This window comes from Anguilla rostrata, chromosome 8, assembly GCF_018555375.3.
Source record: "Anguilla rostrata isolate EN2019 chromosome 8, ASM1855537v3, whole genome shotgun sequence".
Taxonomy (NCBI): domain Eukaryota; kingdom Metazoa; phylum Chordata; class Actinopteri; order Anguilliformes; family Anguillidae; genus Anguilla; species Anguilla rostrata.
The window spans coordinates 56,838,854-56,848,175 of NC_057940.1; the positions used below are offsets into that span (position 1 = coordinate 56,838,854).

General features: G+C 45.9%; 1 protein-coding gene across 2 annotated transcripts in view; it reads left to right on the plus strand.

Annotated features, from left to right (window-relative positions):
• The window catches only part of gabbr1b (gamma-aminobutyric acid (GABA) B receptor, 1b), a 62,698-nt gene extending 55,500 nt beyond the window's left edge, over positions 1-7,198 (plus strand). For both annotated transcript variants that reach the window (XM_064349222.1, XM_064349223.1), the window contains exons 22-24: positions 2,630-2,758; positions 3,759-3,902; positions 4,371-7,198. In XM_064349222.1, the coding sequence (XP_064205292.1) occupies positions 2,630-2,758; positions 3,759-3,902; positions 4,371-4,661 (564 nt within the window). In that variant the 3' untranslated portion in view covers positions 4,662-7,198. The remainder of the gene's footprint in view (positions 1-2,629; positions 2,759-3,758; positions 3,903-4,370) is intronic.
• The last annotated feature ends 2,124 nt before the right edge of the window (positions 7,199-9,322 follow it).

The following is a 9,322-nucleotide window of genomic DNA, read 5'->3' on the forward strand; positions in this document are numbered from 1 at the left end:
AATAATAATGATATTAACAATAATAAAAATAATGAGAGAATATCCTCTTTCTCTCTCCTTCTCACTCCCCCTTTCCTTATCTCAATCTCTCCTTCTCTCTCCCTCTCTCTCTGAACTGAGCACTTGAGTTTGACGTGCCTTAAATTGCATAGTTTCACAGGGACTTGAATTAAGATGCAGCCAGAATTTTAGTGCTCTTTCGTGGACATTTATTGCCACTGAAAATCACATGCACTGGATGGCGCTTTGATTTGTATCTTTAATATATTTTGGTAGAATTCTGCATGCAGGGTTTCTATTGCATTCTTGTCCCATCTAGGGTAGTACTGCTGAAGAGACCCACATACTACTCTCTTTTGTCCTCTCTCTCTCCCCTTTTTCTCCCACTCTCCTCTCCTCCCCGTCTCTCTCTTCACCTCTCTCTTTTCTGCATTCTGGCTTTAAACTCTTGGTGAAAAGAGGCAGCTCTGTTCCATAGCAACACCAGCCTGCACTTTTTCCACAAACACACAGTATTATCAGTACTATTTTTCAAACTATTTGTGACGGCACTCATTTGACTCTTCCACCATAGATATAAAGACAGATCAGTTTGTCTATGCTACCATAGATATAAAAGCTGATCAGTTTGTCTGTGCTACCATAGATATAAAAGCTGATCAGTTTGTCTGTGCCACCATAAATATAGAGAATCATCAGTTTGTCTATGCCACCATAGATATAAAGGCTGATCAGTTTGTCTGTGCCACCATAGATATAAAGGCTGATCAGTTTGTCTCCATGCCAACATACATACAAAGGCTGATCAGTTTCCCTTTATGTCACCATAGATATAAAGGATTCTCAGCTTGTCTCAGTGCTACTGTACCATAGATATATTGGTTGATCGGTGTCTGTGCTGCTGTAAATATGCGACTTTGGCGATCTGCGGAGGTGAGACTCCGAAACGGCCTCGCCCCATCGATCACCATCGGCCATCCGGCGCTGTCTGGCAGAGCTTCCTGTCTGGCCCACGTTTCTCACGGTGATTCACGCCTGCGAGTTCCGCGGCCTCTTCATCGCCCTCTTCATCGCCCTGAAGCCCCTTCGTGTTCCACAGCCAAACACCCCCGTCGTGTTTCACCAGGCAGAATGCTTCCGGAACGTTCAGGGAAGGCCCAGGATGGGTTTCACGCTTCAGTCCCACAGAAGCCATGCTCCCGTTTAGGGTTAGGGTTAGGGTTAGGGATGGGTTTCACGCTTCAGTCCCACAGAAGCCAGCTCAGTTGTCTAGGGTTAGTTAGGTTAGGAATGGTTTAAGTTCAGTCCCACAGCCATGCTCGTAGGTAGGTTAGGTTAGGTTGATGTTTGCTCAGCCTGCTACAAAGCTATGCTCCCTTAGGTTAGGTTAGGTTAGGATGTATTTCACGCTTCAGTGCTGCGAAGCATGCCGTTTAGGTGGAGGTTAGGATGATCACACTTCGTCCCTGAAGCCATGCTCGTTAGGTTAGTAGGATGGTTTCACGTTCTCCCCAAGCTTGTCCCGTTTAGGGTTAGGGTTAGGGTTAGGGATGGGTTTCACGCTTCAGTCCCACAAGCATGCTCGTTTAGGTTAGGTTAGATGGTTTCAGCTAGTCCCACAGAGCAGCATTCAGGTTCATGCAGAACTTTAATAAACTTGACGCTAATTTAGTTCTCACTGTAAAACTTTGCTGGAATCCTTAGAGCTGGAAGTGGAGGGATTGTGTCCCTCTTTTCTCCTGAAGTTTATAACCATGTTCTTGTTTTTTTTCCACTTTTTGGTTAGAAATAAAAAGGTTTATTACAAGTTTGAAAGAGGGAAAAGAAAAGAGAGAAGATGACCGGAATGGATGTTGTCGGTCTGTTCACAGACATGACAGAGGCAGTAATAATGTTTGTCATTATAAAATTTGCAGGGAGGCGGATTCTTTACCCTTCTGTGGGATGTATCCCTGAGAGAATAGAGCCTCTGTTCCCACCCAACCCACCCAAACATCAATCACTCGCCCCGCGGGCTGCAAATTTCCCTTAGAAGTATTTTTGGAAAACTGACAACTGAGCGTGTGTGTCAGTATTGATCCAAATGATGGGAGCCTCAAAACCTGAGCTGTTTCTCTGGCTTGCTCTCTCTCCCTGGCTCTCTCTCTCTCTCTCTCTCTCTCTCTCTCTCTCCATTTCTGTGTATTCCTTTTGGGCGTTAAATGCCTTTGTGAAGTGAATTTTGTTTGTTTTTATATATTTTTTGTGTTTCTCCTTTTTGCTAAAAAGAAAAACTGAGAAGTTGCGAGAAACTATTCTAATGTAAATAGTTTTTGCCAAGATTTGGATGTATGATGGAACTCATATTTTAAGAAATGGTTTTTAAAATTCTGTTTTTCTCTCTCTCCCCACTCTTCCCCTCTCTCTTCTTCTCTCTCCCCCACTCTCCCCCTCCCCCTCTCCCCCTCCCTCTTTCTCTCTCCACTCTCTCTCTCTCCCCCCTCCCTCCCTCTCCCCAACTCTCCCCCTCTCTCTCCCTTCTCTCCCCCACTCCCCCATCTCTCACTCTTCCCCACTTCTCTTTCTCCCCCCTCCCTCTCATTTCTCTCCCCCAACTCCCCCTCCTCTCCCCCCTCTCTCCCTCCCTCAGGTCCTGTGTATGATCACTGCTCCTGTCACCATGATCCTGTCCTCCCAGCAGGACGCCTCCTTTGCCTTCGCCTCCCTGGCCATCGTCTTCTCCGTCTATATCACCCTGGTGGTGCTCTTCGCCCCCAAGGTTGGTCCTCCCCCAGGCTCTGCAGTACTATAGATACACAACTCAATGGGTCATTGACTCTATATACTACAACTGTGGTACCATAGATGAGCATGTTGATTGTCTCTGTGGTACCATAGATGAGCATGTTGATGGTCTCTGTGGTACCATAGATGCGCAGGTTGAGAGTGAGTCTCTGTGGTACCATAGATGAGCATGTTGATTGTCTCTGTGGTACCATAGATGCGCAGGTTGAGAGTGAGTCTCTGTGGTACCATAGATGAGCATGTTGATTGTCTCTGTGGTACCATAGATGCGCAGGTTGAGAGTGAGTCTCTATGGTACCATAGATGAGCATGTTGATTGTCTCTGTGGTACCATAGATGCGCAGGTTGAGAGTGAGTCTCTGTGGTACCATAGATGAGCATGTTGATTGTCTCTGTGGTACCATAGATGTGCAGGTTGACTGTGAGTCTCTGTGGTACCATAGATGCGCAGGTTGACGGCGAGTCTCTGTGGTACCATAGATAAGCATATTGATGGTCTCTGTGGTACCATAGATGCGCAGGTTGAGAGTGAGTCTCTGTAGTAGCATAGATTCCCAGGTTGTCGACGAGTCTCTGTGGTACCATAGATGAGCATGTTGATAGTCTTTGTGGTACCATAGATGCGCAGGTTGTCATTGAGTCTCTGTGGTAGCATAGATTCCCAGGTTGTCGGCGAGTCTCTGTGGTACCATAGATGAGCATGTTGATAGACTTTGTGGTACCATAGATGCGCAGGTTGTCATTGAGTCTCTGTGGTACCATAGATGTGCATGTTGATAGTCTCTGTGGTACCATAGATGAGCATGTTGATAGTCTTTGTGGTACCATAGATGCGCAGGTTGTCAGTGAGTCTCTGTGGTACCATAGATGCGCGTGTCGACAGTCTCTGTGGTACCATAGATGCGCAGGTTGACAGTGAGTCTCTGTGGTACCATAGATACGCAGGTTGACTGTGAGTCTCTGTGGTACCATAGATGCGCAGGTTGATCACTCGAGGCGAGTGGCAGTCGGAGCAGCAGGAGACCATGAAGACTGGCTCGTCCACCAACAACAACGACGAGGAGAAGTCTCGGCAGCTGGAGCGAGAGAACAAGGAACTGCAGAAGATCATTCAAGAGGTGTCCTCTCCGCCTCCTCTCCACCTGTATCATTCCTTACCTCCTTTTCTTTCTGACTCTCCTCTTTATCCTTCTGTTCAGTATAATCTGTTGTTTTCTCTTCCAAATCCATGCCAGGCTCTGATGTGATAAAGATGGGGCTCGTTGCAGCTGGGGTTCAGTTGCGTTCAGTTCTGTTTTGCTGTTCAGAAGCAGAAGGACAATTTATGACAGTTTGACAGTTTATGACAGTTATGACAGTTATGAAAGTTGTGACAGCTGTGACAACTGTGACAGTTGTGACAGTTATGGCAGTTATGTCCTCTAAGAGTTCAGTAATACTGCTGAGTAGGACGCCTGGATGTAACTTGCGGTTCTGTCTGAGTGACCTCTGCCCCTACCCTCCTGCCCCCTCCGTCCCTCTCTTCCTCCCTCTCTTTCTCTCTCTTTCTTCCTCCCTCCCTCTCTCTCTCTCTCTCCGTCTCGCAGAAAGAAGAGCGGGTGTCTGAGCTTCGTAACCAGCTGAGCGAGAGGCAGGCTCTCCGGTCCCGAAGACGCCCCTCCACCGCCACCCAACAGCAGAACCACAGCACCCCGCTGCCCGCCGCCCCCCAGAACGACCCCAAATCCCTCCTGCCCCCACCCGGGTACCCCCTCCCTGCTTCCGACAACCACTCCATCCCTCCCTCCTTCTCCAACTCCTCCAGCCTCTACCAGTCTGACGGCAAGATCAGCCTGAACAACTGCCACACCAGTCACCTGCAGCTACTCTACAAATGAGGGACAGCCAGGGGCGGGGCTACGGAGGGGAAGGGGAGGAGTCACAGAGGGGAGGAGCTGGCAACAGAAGGGAGGCTGGGGACGGGTAGTGGAGAAGGGGAAAGTCGATGATGGGAGGATTTTGTGAAAGAGGGGAAGGTTTGGGAGTGAAGAGGAGGGGTCTGGGAGTGAATGGGAGGAGTTTGTCAGGGAGGAGGGAGGAGTTTCTGAATTAGGGAGGGAGAAGAAATAAGCAAGCCGTGATTTCTTTCTCCCTCTGTGTCTCTTTTCCTCTCTGCCTCCTGTACTTTTGTACTTATGTACTGCATTCACCAATGGGCACATACACTTACAAACACACATACGCACACACACACATGCACACACGGACACACATTGTTCCTGAAAATAAGAACAGACCCATGTAATGTCATTTTTTAGTCATCATGAAAAGTGCAATAAGCTATCTGGGCACATGATAGTGTGTGAGAATTGAAAGCCACAGAAAAGGTTAGGGTTAAGCCTCTGATGGGGTTCCATTTCCAAATAATCACCCACTATCAGAGGTTCTGGGAACTAGCAGTCATGTTTTAAAATCTATTCACGGGAGGATTGCACAGAATCGCGTACCCGCCACGCAATCGGAACCTCAAACCAAAATACCGGCAGCCCAAACGGGGAAACAAGCACACTGAAACGGGACGGCGGTAGCACACTGAAACGGGACGGCGGTAGCACAACTCTCCCTCTTTTCTGTCCCTGTTTGATGATGTCAGCGATGATGCGCGTAGGGAGAGAGGAGTCTCATAACCAGAATCCCCCCTTTCTCTGTGACACACCCAACCCCCATCTGTCCTTTAAGTCATGAGCACTTTGACACACCCAGTAGAACCAGGTTGTGGGGGGCATATCAGCTAGGTGGGGTAATTTGCGGGGGGCAGAGGGGGGCTGTTTCTGTCTTTCTGCATAAATGCACTTTCAGTTGGTAAATCAATGATAATCCATCAGAATGTTTTCAGTTGAATGTCTGAAGCTGGAAAAACACTGCCCTCTAGTGGCAGACAAAGTGTTCTTGTTTTAAAGTGGTGCACAGGAATTCTGGGTAAAGGGGGTTCATTGCAAAGCCAGTTTCATTAATATACAGCACAGGTTTGAGAGCAAGCGACGTAGCATGACTAATTAACAGAAGGAGAGGGAAGGTTAATTTGACATCCAGGGAGGCCAGTTTAATTATTGTGCTCTAATTGTGTGACTGAGGCTCCCTTAACCCCAGAACCCACTACTGGGTGCTGTCAATCACTGACATGAACCAATCACAAGCCTGTGCTCTCCAGAGCTGAAACCCTGATTGGGTGCTGTCAGAGAGTCACTGGTAGAAACGTGTTAGCTCCGCCCCTTTCTCTCTCCAGCAATAGTGGTCAGCACAGTCTTGCTCCTGGAGCCCTTTCCACAGTAAAGTATTAGTCAGTTTCCTCTCACTATGCAGGGTACTGAAGAGTCATAATCATTATTATTATTATTATTATTATTTTCCTTTGCATATCATTATGGTTGTAAAAGTTTATCGCACTTTTACCCCTAGTAAGCACAATCTGATTAACCCAACCCCCTGAGTTCTTACAGCACTCGTCTTCTCCCTGAACCTGCCCCCCTCCTTTATTACGGGACATTCCAGTGTTACTACCTAACGTAGGTACGGCCCCCTGTCCCGCTTCCTTCCGTCCTGCTCACACTGCGTATTACACTGTGCTTATACGATACTTCCTTTATTCATTTCCCCCCTCCCAAACTGTAGCAGTTTCTTTTTATGTTCACGAGGGCGCACCCGTACGTCACGCAGCATGTCTACCTGTCCGCCATTCCGGGTCAACAGCTCGTTTTCATCACGCAGCGTAGCTCCTCATCCTCCTCCCTCCTGTTAAGACTTTTTGGGCTTTTATTTTGATAGTGGCGCAGTAGCTGACTAGAGCTTGTTTTTCAGGCTTTTATTTTGACAGTGGTGCAGTGGCTGAATACAGCTAATTTTTCAGGCTTTTATTTTGACAGCGGCGCAGTGGCTGAATAGAGCTCATTTTTTCATGCTTTTATTTTGACAGTGGCGCAGTGGCTGAATAGAGCTCATTTTTTCGGCCTTTCTTTTGACAGCGGCGCAGTGGCGGAATAGAGCTCATTTTTTTGGGCTTTTATTTTGACAGCGGTGCAGTGGCTGAATGGAGCTAATTTTTTTGGGCTTTTATTTTGACAGCGGCGCAGTGGCTGAATAGAACTCGTTTGTTGTGTCACATTTGGGAATTAATCCAGAGCCACAGCTCACGCCACTTTATGCACAGACCAGTCACACAGCTGCGCGTTTGCTGGAGCAAGGAGCTTTGCTCTGGTGTGCAAATGGCAGTGCCACACCACAGATTCGAACCTGCAATCTCAGAAATAAGTTCAGTTCCTTGAACATTATAGTGTCCTGTCGGCCTTGAACATCGCCTGTGTCACCTGCGTATTACGTTGTACAGCTGCTGCAAGATTTAGTTAAAAAATGTAGTGCAAATTTCACACAACCAGAACGTGACACCTGACACCTGACTAGAAACAGCTGCTTTCCAAACTACTGTGAAACTAAAATCACCCTGATATAGATATCACATGGGGTTTCAAGTAAGTGATGCACCAGTGACTCTGTATAATATGTTTTTTGTATGTTTACTTTAGTTTTGTTTAGCATTACGCTACAAGTTTGGACCATCAACATAAAAGCCCCTTTGTCTTTGTCATTTTGTTCCAGTGTAGTAAAACAATATTAGCGGTTGGTGTTTATATACTGTAAATGAGAATATGCATACATACAAACATATATATATATATTTATTGATGATAAAATGATTATATATCTCTTGCACATATATAAAAATTGTATTCCTCTGTGGTATAAAAAATATTTATATTTACTATTGCAATCCTTGTTGAATTTTAAAACTATGTGGTTATGCAAAAGGAATGATTACTATGGTAAAAAAAATAAAAATAAAATAAACATTGTTTTTCGCAGCACTGGTTTCTGTAATGATTTTTTTGTGTTTGTATGACAGGATTAGCATTTCTAGAATTGTGATGCGTTAAAACAGAGTGGGTAATGTATTGTGTATAAACAGTGCCCCTCAGTGGAGAGTGGGGGAACTGCAGGGCTGTGGGACTGAAGCAGGAGCCTGCTTTTTCAGGGAGATGGTGTATTGGAGTGGGGAGGAGGTCTGGGTGGAGTGGGCAGGAAGATGAAAGAGGAGTGTAGGCGGTAAATAAAATGGAGTGGAGGTGGGAAGGAGGTTGTTAGTTGGTGTATTGGAGGCAGAAATACACCACCTCTGAGACTTTGGATAGGACACTGGTAGGAGTAGAAGGTAGAGAGGAGGCCAGGAGGAGGTGGGTAGGGGGTTGTTGGAGCTGAACAGGAGGTGGTTAGGAGGTGAGGACAGGCTGGTTGTAGGTTATTTAGAGGTGCATAGGAGATGGGTAAGGGGTTGGACATGTTGGAGGTGTACTCAGTTAACCTGCCTGGACTATATTTGCCATCTGTGAGTGGGTTGTGCCCCATTATTAACTGATAGTAAAATAGTTAAATAACATGAGCACTGAAATAACCGCATGACCACTGAAATAACCTGTATGAGCACTGAAATAATCAGAGCACTGAAATAACCTGCATAAGCACTGAAATAACTGCATGAGCACTGAAATAACCTGCATGAGCACTGAAATAATCTGTATGAGCACTGAAATAACCCGTATGAGCACTGAAATAATCAGAGCACTGAAATAACCTGCATAAGCACTGAAATAACCTGAATGAGCACTGAAATAACTGCATGAGCACTGAAATAACCTGCATGAGCACTGAAATAATCTGTATGAGCACTGAAATAACCCGCATGAGCACTGAAATAGCCTGAGTGCTGATATAACCTGACTGAGCACTGAAATAACCTGAGTGCTGATATAACCTGACTGAGCACTGAAATAACCTATATGAGCACTGAAATAACCTTCATGTGCACTGAAATAACCTGTATGAGCACTGAAATAACCTGCATGAGCACTGAAATAACCTGTATGAGCACTGAACCTGCATAAGCACTGAAATAACCTGCATAAGCACTGAACCTGCATGAGCACTGAAATAACCTGCATGAGCACTGAAATAACCTGAGTGCTGATATAACCTGACTGAGCACTGAAATAACCTGTATGAGCACTGAAATAACCTGCATGAGCACTGAAATAACCTGCATGAGCACTGAAATAACAAACTGAGCACTGAAATAACCTGAATGAGCACTGAAATAACCTGCATGAGCACTGAAATAACCTGCATGAGCACTGAAATAACCATGCATGAAAGCACTGAAATAACCTGATGAGCACTGAAATAACCTGCATGAGCACTGAATATAAACCTGCATGCTGAAATAACCTGATGAGCACTGAAATAACCTGCATGAAATGAACCTGCATAGCACTGAAATAACCTGCATAGCACTGAATAACCTGCATGGCACTGAAATAACCTGCATGGCACTGAAATAACTGTGAGCACTGAATAACCTGCATGAGCACTGAAATAACCTGTATGAGCACTGAACCTGTATGAGCACTGAAATAACCTGCATGAGCACTGAAATAACCTGAGTGCTGATATA